Source organism: Helianthus annuus, chromosome 12 (assembly GCF_002127325.2).
Source record: "Helianthus annuus cultivar XRQ/B chromosome 12, HanXRQr2.0-SUNRISE, whole genome shotgun sequence".
In the NCBI taxonomy this organism is placed as follows: Eukaryota; Viridiplantae; Streptophyta; class Magnoliopsida; order Asterales; family Asteraceae; genus Helianthus; species Helianthus annuus.
The window spans coordinates 56,413,415-56,434,623 of record NC_035444.2 but is presented as its reverse complement, the minus strand read 5'-3'; the positions used below and the strand labels follow the sequence as shown (position 1 = coordinate 56,434,623).

Below are 21,209 nucleotides of genomic sequence, written 5' to 3'. Positions count from 1 at the left end.
GCTGTGGCTGAAGCAACTTGGCTTCGTAACTTACTACTTGAGCTGCATCTTCCTCTTCAGAAGGCTTCTGTGATTTATTGTGACAATGTTTCTGCAGTATATATGTCCGATAATCCTGTTCAGCATCAGCGAACGAAGCACATAGAAATAGATATCCATTTTGTTCGTGAGAAAGTCCGCGTCGGACAGATTCGAGTTTTACATGTGCCATCCACCTTGCAGTATGTGGATATCTTTACCAAAGGGCTTGCTCGTCAATTATTTCAGTCTTTTCGCTCCAGCTTGAGCGTCTGTCCTCCGCCCGCTCAAACTGTGGGGGAGTCTTAGCCGATATATTTTATTAGGAATAATATTTGAATTATTATTGTTTAGATATACCTGATCTCTTGTAAATTATATTATGATCGTATTACCTAAATTAGAGATAGATAGGTATTGTATTTCTCCCTATTTAAAAGGATCTGTTGAAGGAATAAGATCATTGAGAATTCACGACCATAAACTCTTTTAATATTATGTCCATGCATTCCTATGTCAAAGTACACTGATCAAATTCTTTAAGTAAAAAAAAAAGATCAAAGAAGAACACTGTAAAATGTGTTTATACAAAGAGGAATCGCATAAGAAGCTTTACAGATTTAAATTTCTCTCCTTTCTTGTTATAGAGCGGAACTACACGAATCCCGGGTCTCAATTCGGATACAGGCAAACATGCCTGACCCGCAAAGTCATCTTTGTCGACATCATATTCTTGTACAACTATCTCAAGTAACGCGAGCTCTGGGACTCTCAACGGGAATGTGAACTCTTCGTTCCATACGGGTGTCCAGTCATCTCCAATTACTTTGGTTCTCTTCTTTGCCACATCAGCAGGCACTCCAGCCATATATATCTGTTGATCCCATTCAACCGTTAGATACTGTTAAGGTTGTTCAGATACCTTGAATCCTATTTCATATGGGAAATCCTGGGTGTTTGGATACATGTTTTGAAACTGATTATTTGGTTATCCTGACTTGGTTATAATTGTTTGAATAAACATGTTCTGATTTGTTTTAATACTCAGTTTCACCAGTCATTTTCAAAACGCACATCCAAACACTCCTAAACTAAGGGCCCTACTTAATGCGGGTCCGACACTATTGTGTGTTTTGGGGGCACAAGTTTTTGTGGGTCGACACAAACACGACCTGTTTGACTGAAGATTTTCGTTTTTATTTAGCTAGCAATAAATACTCTAAAATTATAAATTTACAACCAAAAATACAAATGCTTAAAACTATAAAACCTAAAGCTCATTTCTCGTCCTAATAATTTTAGCAGAACTCAATGAGTTTAAGTTATCATAAAAAAATAAATTAAAAAGTACATATACATATAAACAGGTTAACGGGTCAATCCATGGGAATCCTGAACACGACCTGTTTAGCTAAACATGTTAGTGGGTTTGATAAGAAACTAACCCCAACCCGTTTAGACAAAACCCGTGAATATCTGTTAAGTTTGTGGCGTGTCATAAATCCACACAGTACTAACCTTTGTGTAGAAATCTGGTGGTGAGAATGCATCAAAGTGAGTCTGGCTAAAATCCAAACGCCACCCGTCTCCCATATACACTTTCACCTGAAAAAAATCACACATGCTTTTATGAAAGGAGTAAGAGGGTTCATGAAATCCAAGAGATCAAGACTTATTAGACCTTCAATGTTTTCTTCACTGGTAATGTTGCCTTGGGGTCAAATACTTCCCCGTTAGGACCCGTTTTCAAAAGAAAATCAGGCTTTCTAACATAACCACACGCTCCATTCGATCTGAACATACCATGCATCATCCAAAGTGATCTCCCATACCCCTACTCACAATTATCAAACAACTTAGAAAAAAAGGAAACCAAAAAATCGCCAATAATCAAAACTCACCTGCATGTTGAAGGCAACCATTTGAGCACCATGCATCCATGCAGTAAGTGGTCTAAAATTTGTTGAGGTAACGCGCGTTCCCTTCGGGAACACCCGGAGAATATACTTTTGAGTGAACCTATACGCAAATGAACACGTGTTTAGTCCCAAGAACACATAAAAGTCCAAACATCCCGCTATTCATGTAATACTTATTGTACTTTTAATGTAATTATTGATAATCAAAGTTGAAGTAAGACAACTTACTGGTTTACCTGACAATATCAAGTGCATATAGATTTGCAGCTCTTTGAAGCGCCTGTTCGCTCAAACTAAGACGTTTAGCTTTCCTGTGTTCATCCCTTAACGCCTTTCTTGTTCCATTTTTGGGTTTAGAAGCATGAATTGCAATGAGGTGTTTGTACTCGAGGTGCGTTTTGTGCTCATATTTTTCGTCTTCAATATCGTCATCTTCATAGTAACCACCAAGGAGATCTGACAATTGTTGAGTCGGTCTTGTGCTTGTGCTTACCTCATTTGCACAATATCTATCGCTTACACTGCATCTCCGATCATCATCATCATCCTGATCACTGTTGCTCTGATATTAACAAAACCAAATTGAAAACAAACCAATCCACTTTAGAAAGAGTAATCAACTTTACGAACCGTCAAAAGTTAACGTTTCTTTACAGGAGACCGTTGTTTTGTGCAAAATAAACAGTTCTAGCTGTAGCTTTTACAAACTAGATGTGGCAATTTTGACCCACTTATTTATGTAAGGGTCGGGTCGGTATGGTTGTGTTTTATCTCGAATGGTGAATCAGAAAATTTAGCAAGAATGGGAAGCGTTACGGGGTTGAAAAGTCATCAAAAGCCTATTTGTAACGCATACAACCTTCTCAAACAGTTTATTCATATATCTGAATTATTATTTCGAAAATATCCTTTTTGTAATCATAATTAACACATTGACTATCTATTCAAAAAATGTTTACGGGCTAAATCTAACCCAATTGGCCCGTTTCGACCCATACGAAAAAAAATGTTTGTTTTGAACCATTAATGTTTGCAAAATGTATCTTTCTTTACTCGCTTTAAATATGATGAAAAGAATAATTTTCTAGCTAGCTCACCCGACGATCTTCCAACTCATCAGAAGAAGAATCTTTATCCACCGAGGCATGTTCTTTGCCCGCGTTCTTGGATTGAAGGTACTCTTTTGGTGGTTTTGTTGAAAGAATGATCTGATGTTTTAATGCGTCGGGAGAAGGGAGTGCATCTTTGTCACTTTCCTTTGGGTAGTATAGCATATCCCCAAACGTGCTTGTGACCATCTAAACAACCATAGATGATTGATACGATAAATGATATTCGAAGGTTTAGTTTTACTAAAACCAAATGGAAATGTGAAGCTAACCTCTGCAACTTTAGCTTGAAGAGTTGGTGTAAGATGATCCTCTAAAGTGATAATAACAGGATATGGAGATTTGACGAAAGCATGTTCTTTAATCGACTTTAAACATTTGTGAAGCGTTACTGGGGTTGTCAACGTCCTATTTTCATTGGAAATTTGAACATAGAACCATGCAAATCATAAATATGAAATAAAAGCTTGCTAACAAAGGTGCCAAGATTAGCGGGTCAGTCCCTAAGTATTCCGTAGCATTTGGGTAATGAGTCAAAACACATCCAGGTTGAAATAGGACATTTTAGGACAAGTCAAGACAGGCCGGGTTGGGTAAACCGATGAACACATATTCGTCCATGTTTTTAAAGAAAATGTGAATAACTATGAGTTAATTATGTTTACAAAGCTATAGGTAGAGAATCCTGTAAAAAGTGCTCAAAGTGTATTATAACACTATATATATTACTATATAACACCATATAAACACCGTATAACAATATGTAACACCATATAATACCATATAACACTATGTAACACTATATATCATTATATAACAAATATAACACTATAGGTTGTCTGATAGCATGTCTATGATAGATGTATAGTGTGACAACCCGAAATTTAGAACTTTTCGGTGTAACTTGCTTGTACGTTATGTGATTAGTTGAATGATTAAACTAAATGATAACGTGAACCTTTTTACATGATATGTGCTTGTTATGTGTGCATTGTTTATATTTATATGTATTATAAGTGAACCGAGAACCCGACACGAAACAACAAGGAACCCGACTCGAGACCATGAGGTCTCGAGTGAATAGTAATCGGTTTTGGGCCTTGGGCCGAGAACCTTTGGCCGGTTGGGCCATTGGGCCGTAAACCCACTCGAAACCCATGAAGGGTGCACACACTTGGAACTTGGCTATATAAACCAAACCTTAGTTATTTGTTACCACTTTGTTGAACAAGAACACACACACACTCTCCTACTTCTCTCTCACCTAAACTCTAGAACATAAACACACTTCATCATTTTCGGATCTTTGGACTTGGATCGGCTCACACACACACACCCGGTAGGAAGCTTTTCACACACTCTCAAAACCCATAACCGGTTAGTGTTCTTGATGTTTTGTTAAATACTTAGTGTTAATATGCTTATGTTATGTTGGTATGATGAGATTATGTGATAATATGGTAGTTAACTTAGTTATGCATGATGTTTGAAAGAAATCGGTTCATGAATGTTCTTGTTATGTGTTGAAATTTGCATAAATGCTTGATGTTAAAAATGGGTCATTGTATGTTAAAAAGGTGAATAATGATGTTGGTTACACTTGGGTTTGGATCCGAAAAGTGGGTGTTTATACTAAGAAAATCGGCTAATGAATATGTTTGTCAAGTAGGATGCATGCTAGTAAAATAGTATCTTGATAGTTGTTCATGATTTCGGGTGAATAAGTGGTTAATATGTTATGAACTTGTTGAATATGGGTTTGAATGTATGAAGAACACTTAAAATGATAGTTAAGATATGAAAACCCTTGTGATTTTGATCCATCTTTGACTAGTAACCTGATTAGGAAAACTGTTAGTGGAATGCTATTGGTAGTTTCCTGATTTGGGCCTGATTATAATGTACCATTGATCTGACCATATCTGCATCAACACGTGAACTTGAAAACGACTGCTACCGACTCGCAATCACACGGTTGCGACTCGCAACCACAAGCGATTACGACTCGAGACCACGCGGTTGCGACTCGCAACCATAACAGGACAAGCCGAGACCACAGGTTACGAGTCCCGTTGCGACTCGAGACCTCAGCATGATGAACCGAAACCATGGTTGCGACACCGGTTGCGACTCGCAACCATCCATGATCAACACACAGCATGACTCGAGACCATGCTTGCGAGTCCGGTTGCGACTCGAGACCACACTTTTTGGGCCTTAGTTAATGGGCCAGACTGATGGGCTTCTGTGTTAACTGCTTTTACGTGTTTGGGCCTAAGTAGTTGGGCTGAACCTGTGAACCGTATGTGCTACTGTTGACTGTTAACTGTTACTGCTAAACGTACTTGCCAAACGTGTTGAACATTTGTGCACTACTTGGTTCGAATCTGATTATACGTGATATCCGTGTTAGGACGTTATTGACTACTTGCGACTTGATTGACTTTCTGTGTTTGACTGCCGAGCAAACCAAGGTGAGTTCACACCCTTTACAAAGCATGGGAATTCCCTGGGTTGGGAACGGGGTTAAGGAACGTGGTTCCTCGTCCTCCTTGGGTAGGACGTCAGTGGTTCAGGAATGTGATTCCTCGTCCGGACGGACGGATAAACGTACTAGACTAAAACTCTATCACGAAGTCCCTCCTTTTTGTATCGACTAATCGCCGGGCCAATGGCGAGCGGGTCATTAGTTAGATAGCGCTATTTAGGTCTGACAAGCCTCACACCGTGCCGCAGAGGACGGGCGTGAACTAATGGATCTGGGGCACGTCAATGATGATAGACATTGATGTTTTCAGGGCACATAAACATGACTACAGTCAGCAATCGATACGGTAACGAGTCTAGTATACACATGGGGTAGCCCCCACGGCTGGAGAGCCAGATGATGTACATGGGGTAGCCCCCACGGCCGAAATGCCTGATAACTATATGGGGTAGCCCCCACGGCCGGAGTGCCGGAGTAACTGGGAACGAACATGTCACGTTTTTAAACTATGGGGTAACCCCCACGGCAGGATGCCAGATAAAGTAAACTGTTTTCGAAACAACTAAAACGAACGCCCACCCGTGAACTCACTCAACTAGTTGTTGACTCGTTACTACATGCTTTGCAGGACCATAGGTACTCAGTGGGAGCTTGCATGAAGGAGGATCGTTGTGGGACAGGGATTGCTACAAGACTATGTTAAACTTGAAACTTTTGGAATTTATGTTATAACATTAAACTTATGCTTCCGCTTGCAACTTAAACTTATTTGTTTTGGAACACCAATCGTGATGGTTAAACTTTTATAACTACTTATATGCTTGTTCAGTATGATTGGTGGCTGGATCCTGGTCAGTCACGCCTCCAAGCGGTAGTACTCCGCAGGTGGGATTTTGGGGGTGTGACAGATTGGTATCAGAGCCATTGGTTATAGTGAACTTGGTTTTAATAAAGGAGAAACGTTTTTGTTAAAACCAGACTATAACCGGATTAGTGCTCAACGGTCCACAACGACACTTCGCTCCTCATGCAAGGCTCGACGTTCTAGGTAATATGATGTATGTATATTGCCTACTTGTTAGTTGCGTAGTACATTGCTCATGGTATGCTTGATTAGTATAACTACTGTTGTTTGAACACGTGCGTGCTTACTCTGTCCTACTATCGTACTTTCGCGAACCTCTCTCACACGTATTACTCTTGTTATGAAGAACCATGTCTGGACGCGTTAACATGACACAAGCCCAGTTGACGGCTTTGATCAACGAACGAGTTGCCGCAGCGCTCGCAGCTGCACACGCAGGAGGTATATCCTGCAGTCCGAAATTGTTCTAGGATCATTTGGATCCTACTCTCGTGAACCAACCTTTGTGTTAAACTCTGTCTTTTCTTTCACCTACCTTAGGTCAGTATGCTCAGGCACCGGTGTGCACTTTTAAGACTTTTATGGACTGTCGACCCACGACTTTTAGCGGAACTGAAGGAGCAGTAGGTCTCCTACACTGGTTTGAGAAACTGGAGTCTGTGTTCGAAATGTGCGAATGCCCTGAAGCGCGCAAGGTGAAGTATGCTACTGGTACTCTCGAGGGTTTGGCTCTCACGTGGTGGAATGCTCAAGTGCAAATGTTAGGGTTGGTTGCTGCCAACGCCACCCCATGGGAAAACTTCAAGGAAATGATCAGGGAGGAATACTGCAGTCGTGACGACATTCACAAACTGGAAGATGAGTTCTACAATCTCAAGATGTCAGGGTCAGAAATTGAGGCATACACTAAGAGATCGCATGAGCTTGCCTTGTTGTGTCCTACTATGGTGGACCCTCCGTATAAGCGAATTGAACTCTATCTCAAGGGCTTGGTGCCAGAGATCCAAAGTCATGTGACTTCAGCGAGGTTGACTACTATCCAGCAGGTTGTACAGTTGGCTCACCGTCTCACTGACCAAGCGGTGGAGCAGAACAAGTTACCGAAGCGTATAGGTGCTGCAACTACTTCTGGTGCTTCTAGTGGGGATAAACGGAAATGGGATGGAACTTCAAGCAGGGGTTCAACTTCAGTGCAAACTCAGTCTCAGCAGAGAAAGACGGATGATCACAAGAGCCCCGGTCAGCAGTCATCTAGTGGTCAAAGTCATGGTGGATACAAGGGGAATCACCCCAAGTGCAATCGTTGTAGCCTACACCACAGTGGGCCATGCACCAGGGGCAACTGTCATCGATGCAACAAGCCTGGTCATGTTGCAAAGGATTGCAGAAGCGCATACCCCGTTAATCAGAATCGTCAGCAACCTCAGCAGAACCAGCGACAGCAGCAGGGTAACAACAAAGGGTGCTTTCAGTGTGGAGCTGAAGGCCACTTCAAGAAGGATTGTCCCCAACTGAACCAGAACAACAACAACAATCAGGGGAATGGTAACAATGGGAACAATAACAATGGTGCTAGGGGACGAGTGTTCGTGATTGGTCAAGGTGAAGCAAGGAATGATCCCAACGTGGTGACGGGTAAGTTCCTTCTCGACGACTTTTATGTTACAGTCTTATTTGATTCGGGTGCCGATACTAGCTATGTGTCCCTAGAAGTTAGTAAGATGCTTAAGCGTATTCCTACACCCCTGAGCGACAAGCACACCATAGAGCTAGCTAATGGTAAGAGTTTGGAAGCCTCACACGTAGTCAAGGGTTGCCAGCTTATTCTCGCTAACCAGACCTTCTCTATCGATCTTATTCCTATTGTCTTGGGTAGTTTCGACGTTGTCATTGGGATGGATTGGTTATCCCAACACCGAGCAGAGATTCTTTGCAACGAGAAAATCGTTCGTATTCCTGGTTTAGGTAGAGAACCTCTCATGATTCGTGGCGACAAGAGAAGTGCTGTTGAGAACATCATCTCTCTTCTTAAGGCCCAGAAATGCTTACGAAAGGGCCACACTGCGATTTTGGCTCTAGTTACTGACACCACAGAAAAGGAGAAGAAGCTAGAAGATTTTCCCGTTGTACGCGACTATCCTGAGGTATTCCCTGAGGAATTACCTGGTCTTCCGCCCCATCGCCAAGTCGAGTTTCAGATTGATCTAGCTCCTGGAGCCGCGCCTGTAGCCCGTGCACCTTATCGTTTAGCGCCATCAGAGTTGGAAGAACTCTCCACGCAACTACAAGAACTCTTGGATAAGGGTTTTATTCGTCCTAGCTCATCGCCTTGGGGAGCTCCAGTACTTTTTGTGAAAAAGAAGGATGGTACCTTCAGAATGTGTATCGACTATCGCGAACTCAACAAGGTGACTGTGAAGAATCGTTATCCTCTACCGCGTATTGACGACTTGTTCGACCAGTTGCAGGGGTCGAGCTACTATTCAAAGATTGATCTGAGATCGGGATATCACCAGTTGAGAGTTCGGGAAGAGGATGCCTCTAAGACGGCCTTTAGGACTCGATATGGACACTATGAGTTTCTAGTCATGTCGTTTGGGCTGACGAACGCACCGGCAGTTTTTATGGATTTGATGAATCGAGTGTGCAAACCGTATCTGGACAAGTTTGTTATAGTCTTCATCGACGACATCCTGATCTATTCTAAGAGCAAAGAAGAGCACGAACAACATCTACGACTTATTTTGGAACTCCTCCGGAAGGAACAGCTTTACGCAAAGTTCTCGAAATGCGACTTCTGGCTTCGTGAAGTCCATTTCCTAGGGCATGTGGTGAACAAGGATGGGATTCACGTTGATCCATCCAAAGTGGAATCTATTAAGAACTGGCCTGCACCTCGTACCCCAAAGGAAATTCGCCAATTCTTGGGATTGGCAGGTTACTACAGGAGATTCATTAAGGATTTTTCTAAGATCGCGCAGCCACTTACCGTGTTAACACAAAAAGGCGTTGTTTATCATTGGGGAAATGCACAAGAGTTAGCTTTTCAGCATCTAAAGGATAGACTTTGCAGTGCACCTATCCTTTCACTGCCAGAGGGCACAGAAGATTTTGTGGTTTACTGTGATGCATCAATTCAAGGTCTTGGTTGTGTATTGATGCAACGAGATAAAGTCATAGCTTACGCCTCACGACAACTCAAAGTTCACGAGAAGAACTACACGACACATGATTTAGAGCTGGGAGCTGTTGTTTTCGCACTCAAGTTATGGCGGCATTACCTGTACGGAACCAAGTGCGCCATCTACACCGACCACAGAAGTTTAGAACACATATTCAAGCAGAAGGAACTGAATATGCGGCAGCGACGATGGGTCGAGCTGCTGAATGATTACGAGTGCTCTATCAGGTATCACCCGGGCAAGGCCAATGTAGTGGCGGACGCCCTGAGTCGAAAGGACACTACGCCTAAGCGTGTAAGAGCTTTACAACTCACGATCCATTCTAGTCTACCTTCGCAAATACGAGCTGCTCAGATAGAAGCACTGAAACCAGAAAACGTTAGAGCTGAAGCCCTACGCGGGTCAAGGCAACGCTTAGAACAGAAGGAAGACGGTGCTTATTATGTGACAGGACGCATTTGGGTCCCACTCTATGGCGACTTACGAGAACTTGTGATGGATGAAGCACACAAATCTCGCTACTCGGTACACCCTGGTTCGGACAAGATGTACCACGATATTAAAACCACGTATTGGTGGCCTAGCATGAAGGCCCACATAGCAACTTACGTCAGCAAGTGTTTGACTTGTGCGCGAGTCAAGACAGAATATCAGAAACCCTCAGGTCTACTTCAGCAACCAGAGATACCACAATGGAAATGGGAGCAAATTTCCATGGATTTCGTTACTGGCTTACCTAGATCACAGCGCGGAAACGATACTATATGGGTGATCGTGGATCGACTCACAAAATCCGCACACTTTTTGGCAATCAAGGAAACGGATAAGTTCTCCACTTTAGCAGAAATATACCTCAAGGAAGTTGTTTCGAGGCACGGGGTGCCCACTTCTATCATCTCTGATCGAGATGCACGTTTTACTTCGGAACTGTGGCAGGCAATGCACAAGTCTTTTGGCTCACATCTTGATATGAGCACAGCGTATCACCCACAGACGGACGGGCAGTCCGAGCGAACTATTCAGACATTAGAAGACATGCTTCGCGCTTGTGTAATCGACTTTGGCAACAGCTGGGAAAAGCATCTGCCACTCGTAGAATTCTCGTACAATAACAGCTACCACACCAGCATTAAAGCTGCTCCGTTTGAGGCATTGTACGGACGTAAATGCCGGTCACCCCTCTGTTGGGCAGAGGTGGGGGATAGTCAAATCACTGGTCCAGAACATGTGGTAGACACTACTGAGCGGATTGCTCAAATACGACAACGCATGGCGGCCGCTCGTGACCGTCAGAAGGCATACGCCGATAAGGGCAGGAAAACACTTGAGCTCCAGGTTGGGGAGCGGGTATTACTCAAAGTTTCACCCTGGAAGGGTGTGGTTCGTTTTGGTAAACGCGGCAAACTCAACCCACGGTACGTTGGACCTTTTGAGATTCTTGAGAAAATAGGCAAGGTGGCCTACAGACTGAAATTACCAGCAGAACTCGGGGCAGTTCACAACGTTTTCCATGTGTCAAATCTGAAGAAGTGTCTGTCGGATGAGACGCACGTAGTTCCTCTGAAGGAACTTACGATCGACGAACAGTTGAAATTCGTCGAAGAACCTGTCGAGATCACGGACCGGGATGTTAAGGTCCTCAAGAGCACCAGAATACCTCTTGTTCGAGTTCGTTGGAACTCACGTCGCGGCCCAGAGTTTACCTGGGAGCGCGAAGATCGGATGAAACAAAAGTATCCCCAACTGTTTGAGAACAGTACAAACGCTACTGAGGCTGAAGCTACGGAATTTCGGGACGAAATTCCAGATCAACGGGGGGTGGATGTGACACCCCAGGAAAACCGGGAAAACCTTGCAACTTAACTAGCTTCCTCAGTGAGTGCCATCAAATTTCGGGACGAAATTTCTTTCAACTTGGGGATGATGTGACAACCCGAAATTTAGAACTTTTCGGTGTAACTTGCTTGTACGTTATGTGATTAGTTGAATGATTAAACTAAATGATAACGTGAACCTTTTTACATGATATGTGCTTGTTATGTGTGCATTGTTTATATTTATATGTATTATAAGTGAACCGAGAACCCGACACGAAACAACAAGGAACCCGACTCGAGACCATGAGGTCTCGAGTGAATAGTAATCGGTTTTGGGCCTTGGGCCGAGAACCTTTGGCCGGTTGGGCCATTGGGCCGTAAACCCACTCGAAACCCATGAAGGGTGCACACACTTGGAACTTGGCTATATAAACCAAACCTTAGTTATTTGTTACCACTTTGTTGAACAAGAACACACACACACTCTCCTACTTCTCTCTCACCTAAACTCTAGAACATAAACACACTTCATCATTTTCGGATCTTTGGACTTGGATCGGCTCACACACACACACCCGGTAGGAAGCTTTTCACACACTCTCAAAACCCATAACCGGTTAGTGTTCTTGATGTTTTGTTAAATACTTAGTGTTAATATGCTTATGTTATGTTGGTATGATGAGATTATGTGATAATATGGTAGTTAACTTAGTTATGCATGATGTTTGAAAGAAATCGGTTCATGAATGTTCTTGTTATGTGTTGAAATTTGCATAAATGCTTGATGTTAAAAATGGGTCATTGTATGTTAAAAAGGTGAATAATGATGTTGGTTACACTTGGGTTTGGATCCGAAAAGTGGGTGTTTATACTAAGAAAATCGGCTAATGAATATGTTTGTCAAGTAGGATGCATGCTAGTAAAATAGTATCTTGATAGTTGTTCATGATTTCGGGTGAATAAGTGGTTAATATGTTATGAACTTGTTGAATATGGGTTTGAATGTATGAAGAACACTTAGAATGATAGTTAAGATATGAAAACCCTTGTGATTTTGATCCATCTTTGACTAGTAACCTGATTAGGAAAACTGTTAGTGGAATGCTATTGGTAGTTTCCTGATTTGGGCCTGATTATAATGTACCATTGATCTGACCATATCTGCATCAACACGTGAACTTGAAAACGACTGCTACCGACTCGCAATCACACGGTTGCGACTCGCAACCACAAGCGATTACGACTCGAGACCACGCGGTTGCGACTCGCAACCATAACAGGACAAGCCGAGACCACAGGTTACGAGTCCCGTTGCGACTCGAGACCTCAGCATGATGAACCGAAACCATGGTTGCGACACCGGTTGCGACTCGCAACCATCCATGATCAACACACAGCATGACTCGAGACCATGCTTGCGAGTCCGGTTGCGACTCGAGACCACACTTTTTGGGCCTTAGTTAATGGGCCAGACTGATGGGCTTCTGTGTTAACTGCTTTTACGTGTTTGGGCCTAAGTAGTTGGGCTGAACCTGTGAACCGTATGTGCTACTGTTGACTGTTAACTGTTACTGCTAAACGTACTTGCCAAACGTGTTGAACATTTGTGCACTACTTGGTTCGAATCTGATTATACGTGATATCCGTGTTAGGACGTTATTGACTACTTGCGACTTGATTGACTTTCTGTGTTTGACTGCCGAGCAAACCAAGGTGAGTTCACACCCTTTACAAAGCATGGGAATTCCCTGGGTTGGGAACGGGGTTAAGGAACGTGGTTCCTCGTCCTCCTTGGGTAGGACGTCAGTGGTTCAGGAATGTGATTCCTCGTCCGGACGGACGGATAAACGTACTAGACTAAAACTCTATCACGAAGTCCCTCCTTTTTGTATCGACTAATCGCCGGGCCAATGGCGAGCGGGTCATTAGTTAGATAGCGCTATTTAGGTCTGACAAGCCTCACACCGTGCCGCAGAGGACGGGCGTGAACTAATGGATCTGGGGCACGTCAATGATGATAGACATTGATGTTTTCAGGGCACATAAACATGACTACAGTCAGCAATCGATACGGTAACGAGTCTAGTATACACATGGGGTAGCCCCCACGGCTGGAGAGCCAGATGATGTACATGGGGTAGCCCCCACGGCCGAAATGCCTGATAACTATATGGGGTAGCCCCCACGGCCGGAGTGCCGGAGTAACTGGGAACGAACATGTCACGTTTTTAAACTATGGGGTAACCCCCACGGCAGGATGCCAGATAAAGTAAACTGTTTTCGAAACAACTAAAACGAACGCCCACCCGTGAACTCACTCAACTAGTTGTTGACTCGTTACTACATGCTTTGCAGGACCATAGGTACTCAGTGGGAGCTTGCATGAAGGAGGATCGTTGTGGGACAGGGATTGCTACAAGACTATGTTAAACTTGAAACTTTTGGAATTTATGTTATAACATTAAACTTATGCTTCCGCTTGCAACTTAAACTTATTTGTTTTGGAACACCAATCGTGATGGTTAAACTTTTATAACTACTTATATGCTTGTTCAGTATGATTGGTGGCTGGATCCTGGTCAGTCACGCCTCCAAGCGGTAGTACTCCGCAGGTGGGATTTTGGGGGTGTGACATATAGTGTTATATTTGTTATATAATGTTATATAGTGTTACATAGTGTTATATGGTATTATATGGTGTTACATATTGTTATACGGTGTTTATATGGTATTATATATAGTGTTATAATATACTTCTCACACTTTAGGCCATTTTTACACTATCCTTACCCGCTATATTAGAGCATTTTTATTTGACCCTTTTGAGATAAAACCAAACCCAAGTAGATCCTACATATGTATATTGGTCGAATTTACAACATCTATTAAAAATAGACAAAAAAATTGGTATGCATACCTCCCATGAAGTACATGTATTCCATCTTTTGAATTATTTGGCCATATATCAAGTTCAATTCCTCGAACACCTCTTTCAAGAGCTTTTATAATTGGTACTTCACTAGAATCACTACTTAGTTGATTTCCGGTAAGGTATGAGTTATGACCCGTATATATAAAATAATGTTGCAATGGAGCGGTCATATCGTGATGTACCTGAAATCATACAAATTGTTAAAGAACATAAACACCAAACACACACAAATTACAAGTGTTTCACACAAATAGACATGTAAAGACATATAGATGGTATTTTGAGTGTATTATATGGGCATATTACATTCTTGTCCTACTCCATTTATCATTCATTATGAAAAATAATAACCTAATCTACTTGGTAAAAACAATTAAAACTTTCAAAATTACATGTATCGGTATTCATCAAACGTATCGGTATCCACCGGTTCTTAATAAAGGCCATTTATAAAGCATAAGTTGCGTTTTACCTAATCTCATTAGTTAGCAGGGTCTTGATGGGGTCTCGTGTGCTTCACAACGTGCAACTTGACTAATTTACATAGTTTCACTAGAACTTTCAACCAATTTTTTAATTAAATTATAGTTCAACAAAATTATTATTAACCTAAACCTTGGACATAAAAGTCAACAACCATAGCGTTGACTTTCCAGGTCAAACAGCTTCTCAACTCCAAAATCAACACATAATTCAATTCAACTTCTCCAAAAACCCATGACAAATAACACAAACATCACATTAAAGATTATAAGATCATAAAAAAAGTCAAAGTCACACCTCTATCTTTGACCAAAAAAGTCAAAACAAAAAAACCACCTGAGTTTTAATGGGCCCATTGACGTCATCAAGCAACAAATACTGAAAAAAATCATTAACAGTAAAAACATAACGGGTCAAATGAGAGCGTGACAGATTCAGGACCCGATCCATGACCCGCTCCACATCGCCAATGGTGTACCCCTCTTCTCTCTGAAACTCAACCAAAAAGCGTAAAAATTTATCCGGTGACATTTCTGATTCATCCTTTGTATACAAATTAAAGACGTCGATGACGTCACGGGGTGGACCCAGATCGTTGATTTTGAACTTTCGGTTAAAACAACCGAACATTTTGTAATAATTGTAGCTGCCCATGACATTTTTACGCCTTCGGTCCTTTTTTTCATCATTGTGGCTCATGTGTGGGTTGTGAATTGTAATGTGGGTGTCAATGTTGTTTGAATTTGGGATTTTTTTTTTGTTTGGATTGTTGCAGGAGAGGAAACAGGAAGAAATTTTTTTGAGGGAAGAGAATGATGAATGAAGGTGGTGGTTCTACAATTTTTGTGATTTTTTGAGGTACCATTGTTTGATTTGTAATTCTTGATTTTTTTTATTTGTATATGTTTTTTTTTATTTAGAAAGAATTATACGATAGTTGCATCGGGATACAAGAATATCATATGAACTATCTATATAATTCTTTCTTTTATTTACTTAGGTCCGAGGGTGTTATATCTTGCAATCCCATTGCATCCCGCTCGAAGATGAGACATGACATGAGAATGGTGTTCTGAGTCGTCCTCATGTGTCATGTCTCTATATAATTTTTATTTATGTATGGAGAGAGAGTAAATAAAATTTATTTTTAAAATGAAAAATATAAACAACTTTTATGAAAATTTCATAAAACATAAAAATTTTTCGTACCAAAACAAGTTATAAACTCAGAAGGGGTGAAGGTGGGCATTACTAACTTGTGTTGGTGCATAAAAGCGCTAATTATTAGATAAATATCTTTACAAAAAGAATTGGAGTAAACTGCCATTTTGGTCCATGAGGTTTTGGTAGTTTTGTCACTTTAGTCCAAATCTCAAACCTTTTGCGTTTAGGTCCCTGTGGTTTCAATTTTGTTGCCATTTTGGTCCAAAAGTGAAATCAGGCCAGATTCCCCAAATTAAACTCTCATGTTTAGTCTTTTTCCTCAGGGGTAGTTTTGTCATTTTCGTTTCATTATAACAGATTATTAATTAAAAATAATAAAACTAAATAAATCACCCTATAAAAGCGCATCATCTTTCCCATCACCACCACTTCCACTCTCCCCCCCCTTCTCACCACTGCCACCTCCTCCCTCCTCCATTAACACCACCACCGCACCACCACTACACCACCCCCCCTGTCTCTCTTTCCATCTCCCCTCTCTGCTGCCACAAGCAACACAACCACCGCCCCTCCTTCCCCTTCTCACCACCGCCACCATCAACACCCACCCCACCCCACACCACAACCTCCCCCACCACCTCTTCAGAGCCCTAAAACAGACCCACTTCAAAAGGTGTAATCTTCAGAGACCTAAAACAGCCATGGAAGCATCATCTTTACAAGCATGAGTCCGATGATGGTTCGTTGCTGTTAGGCATAGGTGCCGCTGCTACAACCCCCAACAACAATATCCAATCAACGACATGGGGTTTGGTGATCGTGACTGCAGGGTTGGGTGGTAAGATTAGGGTTTATCAGAATGTCGGGTTGCCTCTTAAGGTCGGGAATCTGTTTTAAGATCTCATGTAAGCTTTCTTGAACCAATTTTAATGGGTTTTTGAGGGATTTGGGTTTTAGGGTTTGTGGATATGAGATCTGTGTCTGATTTTGCAATTTAGGTATTGGGTATGTATGTTCAATTTTAAGGGTCAATTTGAGATTCTGTAAGGATGGATGATAATAGACCTAGATGTTGATGATACGGAATTGTTGCGTTAGTTAGTATCAGAGTAATTTTTCGGATAATTTGATCCCCGAATTGCGTGTTTGATTTGCAGAACGATGAATAATGAATGAAGATTTGGTGGTTTGTTGATCGAAGAAGCACATAATGAATGAAGATTTGCTTGTTTTTTTGGGAAGATGATGGTTAAATGGGGAAGATGACAGTTAAATAAGGGTATAAAGGAATTAAATATATTTAATTTAGTTTATTAATTATTAATATGTTATATTAAAATCAGATGGACAAAAATGACCCTGAACAAAAAGACAAAATAGGCAGGTTGCAATAGTCAAAAAAGGAGGTTTTTGAATTTTGGACTAAAATGGCAATAAAAGTGAAACCACAAGGACCCAGATTTAAAAAGTTTGAGATTTGGACTAAAATGGCAAAAGTACCCAAACCATAGGGACCAAAATGGCAGTTTACTCAAAGAATTGAGGAAATTTATTAAGGCGTTATTTGAAAAGTATTGAAGAAATTTATTGTCTTTACATAGAAAATTTACAGCCACGCATTGTGTATAGCTGGCTATACAACGACAAAACTTTCTTGTATGACTGATTAGGATTAGGGCAATGCGCATTGTGTCTTTCGAGCGGCCAACCTGTATCATCGTTCAAAGCCTAAATTTTCAAAAGACCCAAAAGGTTTTTATAAACTTTTGAGTAAACTGCAAATTTTACTCCCTGGGGTTTAAGCCAATTGGCACTCTGACCCCCTTCATGGAAATAATTGCAATTTACCCCCCCCCCCAACGTTGTTATTATGTCGCATAATTACCCTCTGCCGTCAAATAAGTTAACAGATATGTTAACTGGGATGTGAAATGACTATGTTACCCTTTCATATTACCCCATATGGTTTGTTCTACTCTGTAATATTGCCCCCTGGTGTAAAATAACTAAATTGTCCTTTCTAATTACCCCCTGTGATTTGTTGTACTCTGCAATATTACCCCTCGGTGTTAAATAGTTCTTGCAAACCTTACCCCCTGCAGAAAAAAACCTTTCCCGCCTAAACCACCATCAACCGCCATCACCCACCTCCACCTCCACCACCATCAGCCGCCACCACCCACCTCCATCGCCGCTACACACCTCCACCGAGTGCCGCACACTCGCCCGTTCAAAACCCTTTGGTCAGTCTTTATGCCACTGTTTGTGTTTTTGTGTTTTTGATCTTGCATCATAGTTGACTGCTTGTTTGTTTTATGAATACATAAGGTTCGAAAGTGCTTGCAACTATTGTGTTTAAATATGTGTCTATATCCTTGAATCCTTTCATTTTTGTGATTCTTGGTGCAAATGGAATTGAGTTTAATTCAGGAATTTTATGACTTGATATTGGATGATTATTGAAAAATAAGAAGACAGACAATTACATGAAATATGAATGTTTGCTTTGAAACCTCTGTGGTTTCAAATTACAAAATAAAAGTGTTTTGTGTGGATAAATCATGCTTTAGAATGTTCTAGACGTCTGTTGTATATTATGATATTACCTTTTGATTCCTTGCATATTGTGTTTGTCACTGGATAATGTATGATGGTTCTTTACTAAATGATTAAATGTTGAAATATTTGTGAAAGTGTTAACCATGAACCTGTAAACATGTGTGATTAATGGAAGTTGTTAAACAATTATTGTATTTAATAAAAATGAGGTGGTGTATCACCGGAAGTTGCAAGTTCGTCGGAATCTGATTAAAGTCGTCGGAGTTTGTGTTTAAGCTACCGGAATCGAGTTGAAAGAGCTTTTAAATTTTTAATGGTTCTGGTTTGCGCTTAAAGCCTCAGGAGCCTTGACCTCAGATCTGTGTGAATTGGTGGTTGAGGTGGGTGGTGGCGGTGGGTAGCAGCGATGGAGGTGGAGGTGGGTGGTGGCGGCCGATGATGGTGGAGGTGGTTTGCTAGAACTATTTAACACCGGGGGGGGGGGGGGGTAATATTGCAGAGTACAACAAATCACAAGGGGTAATTAGAAAGAACGATTTAGTCATTTTACACCAGGGGTAATATTACAGAGTAGAACAAACCATAGGGGGTAATATGAAAGGGTAAGATAGTCATTTCAAATTCCAGTTAACAGATCTGTTAACTTATTTGATGGCAGGGGGTAATTATGCGACATAACAACAACGTTGGGGGGTAAATTGCAATTATTTCCATGGAGGGGCTAACAGTACCAATTGGCTCTAACCCCAGGGGGTAAAATTGCAGTTTACTCTAAACTTTTATATATAGTAAATTGTATATTTATTATATGCATTTTTTTATTATACTTAAAAATGTTGGTAGTGAAGTGGAATAAAAGATCTTAAGATAATGAAGAGGTCTCTTTTGCCAAGATTTTATTTTTTTTTAATTCATTTTCCTTTCACCATAATTTTGGGCTTAGATTTTTATGTCGTCCACTGTCTAATTTTTTTTTGAGAGTTTTCGAGGGATGGCCATGTGTATCTCTATGCTAATTATAACAAAATGCTGGATTTTACTTGGATCATTTGTGCCCACCTTCCAAAAAAATTTATCATGACTTTTTTCTTCCCAACTATCAAATGTGTTTTATTTAAACATTTCAACCAACCATCTTGAGGTCCATAGTACATCCATCATACACAAGCGAATGTAGATTTTCTCAACCGAATAAGTCTAGTTCATAGCCCTCTTAAAGTGAGACTTGTTGTCTCGAATGAACGAACGTTCATACCTTAATGTCTCGATGATGCTCCCTAAAATCAAATACAAGGTTTCACCATTATTCCTACAACATAAAAATACATGATTCTCATGGACCACATTATATCTATAATAAGTTAAGACATATTTGCATGATAACACACTTACTTTTACATCATTCTCAAATTTAAAAGTAAAACTCGCATAATTTTTCTTATTACTTTCAACTGCCAGTGTAACACTTCAAACACATCAAAATGGATGCATTTGATCTTTTATTTAGTCGATTGGACTTTTCACTTCACCATTTTGGTGTTTTGAGTCTAAATTGACATAAAACAATATTGGCACCAAAATTCGGCATTCATATTTAATCACTCCAAGTTCATCTATATTAAGGAATAATGCCATACGAAAACCAATTACTCAAACTTAACACCAATTTGTATAACCGTCCATCTTGAATATATTTTTATAACTCAATTTTATACCACGTGTATAGGTTGTTGTAGTATGTGGTTTTGACCCATCTACTGTCCCAAAATGTTCATTATGCTCAAAGTCATAGTAAAGTAGAACCTTAGGCCATGTGTAGTTATAAAGTCCTTTGTGGGGCGTTATGCGATAAATGGTGAAATGCGTAAGAGAGAGGCTTTATAGGGCTTTATATCACAAGAGGGTGTAGTGGGGTTATATATGTATGGAGCTTTGTATATATATATATATATATATATATATATATATATATATATATATATATATATGTATATATATATATATATATATATGTGTGTGTGTGAGTGGGGCTTTGAATGTTTCTTCCTTCACGCCGCTATGTATATAACGGGAACAAAATTTTGCACCCCCATAGCGCCGCTTGTAGCGGTGTTCCGCAGCGCTATGGCGCGCCATGGCCCTCTTCCTCGCGACATACCGCCCCACTACGTTTGGTCTTATGGACATCTAACAAAAAAATATCACACCTCAACTAGAGTAGTGGTTGATTTATATGGTTTTTACAAAACTAGACAAAAATCAACAATCAATACAAATAATGTACATATCTTCCTTATAATTTCGACCAAAAACCCACACCCTTTTTTTTCTTGGTTATTAACTAAATTAATCATTCTAAACATGTTAGAAATATTAGGTGTAGTGATTATAATATAAAGAACAAGTAACGTTTGAACGCTAATTCACCAAGAACTCAATTCATCAATTTATTAATTATCCACCATTGGTAAAGTTAATAAATGGCTACAACCAAATATAGATGAGCAAAAAGAAGACCATAAGGGAACGATTGGTTCACGATTGTTGTCATAGTTAAATACGGAACAATTTCAAAAATCAAACAAACAACAAGATCGAACGATGACAAATCAACTAGCATTCCACGACAAGGGATTAACATGATATTTGTTTAATCTCACAAAAGCAAACACT

The 21,209-nt window shown here is 40.6% G+C and overlaps 1 protein-coding gene across 1 annotated transcript; it reads right to left on the bottom strand.

Moving 5' to 3' along the window:
• Window positions 1-532: 532 nt before the first annotated feature.
• Window positions 533-15,667, bottom strand: LOC110894956 (phosphoinositide phospholipase C 6). Its single transcript, XM_022142215.2, has 9 exons — window positions 15,150-15,667; window positions 14,316-14,512; window positions 3,319-3,454; window positions 3,035-3,235; window positions 2,174-2,499; window positions 1,920-2,037; window positions 1,700-1,852; window positions 1,537-1,623; window positions 533-892 (listed from the first exon to the last, which is right to left on the bottom strand). The coding sequence occupies exons 1-9, from the start codon at window positions 15,510-15,512 to the stop codon at window positions 602-604; spliced, it is 1,872 nt and encodes a 623-aa protein (XP_021997907.1). The 5' UTR covers window positions 15,513-15,667; the 3' UTR covers window positions 533-601.
• Between the last annotated feature and the right edge of the window lie 5,542 nt (window positions 15,668-21,209).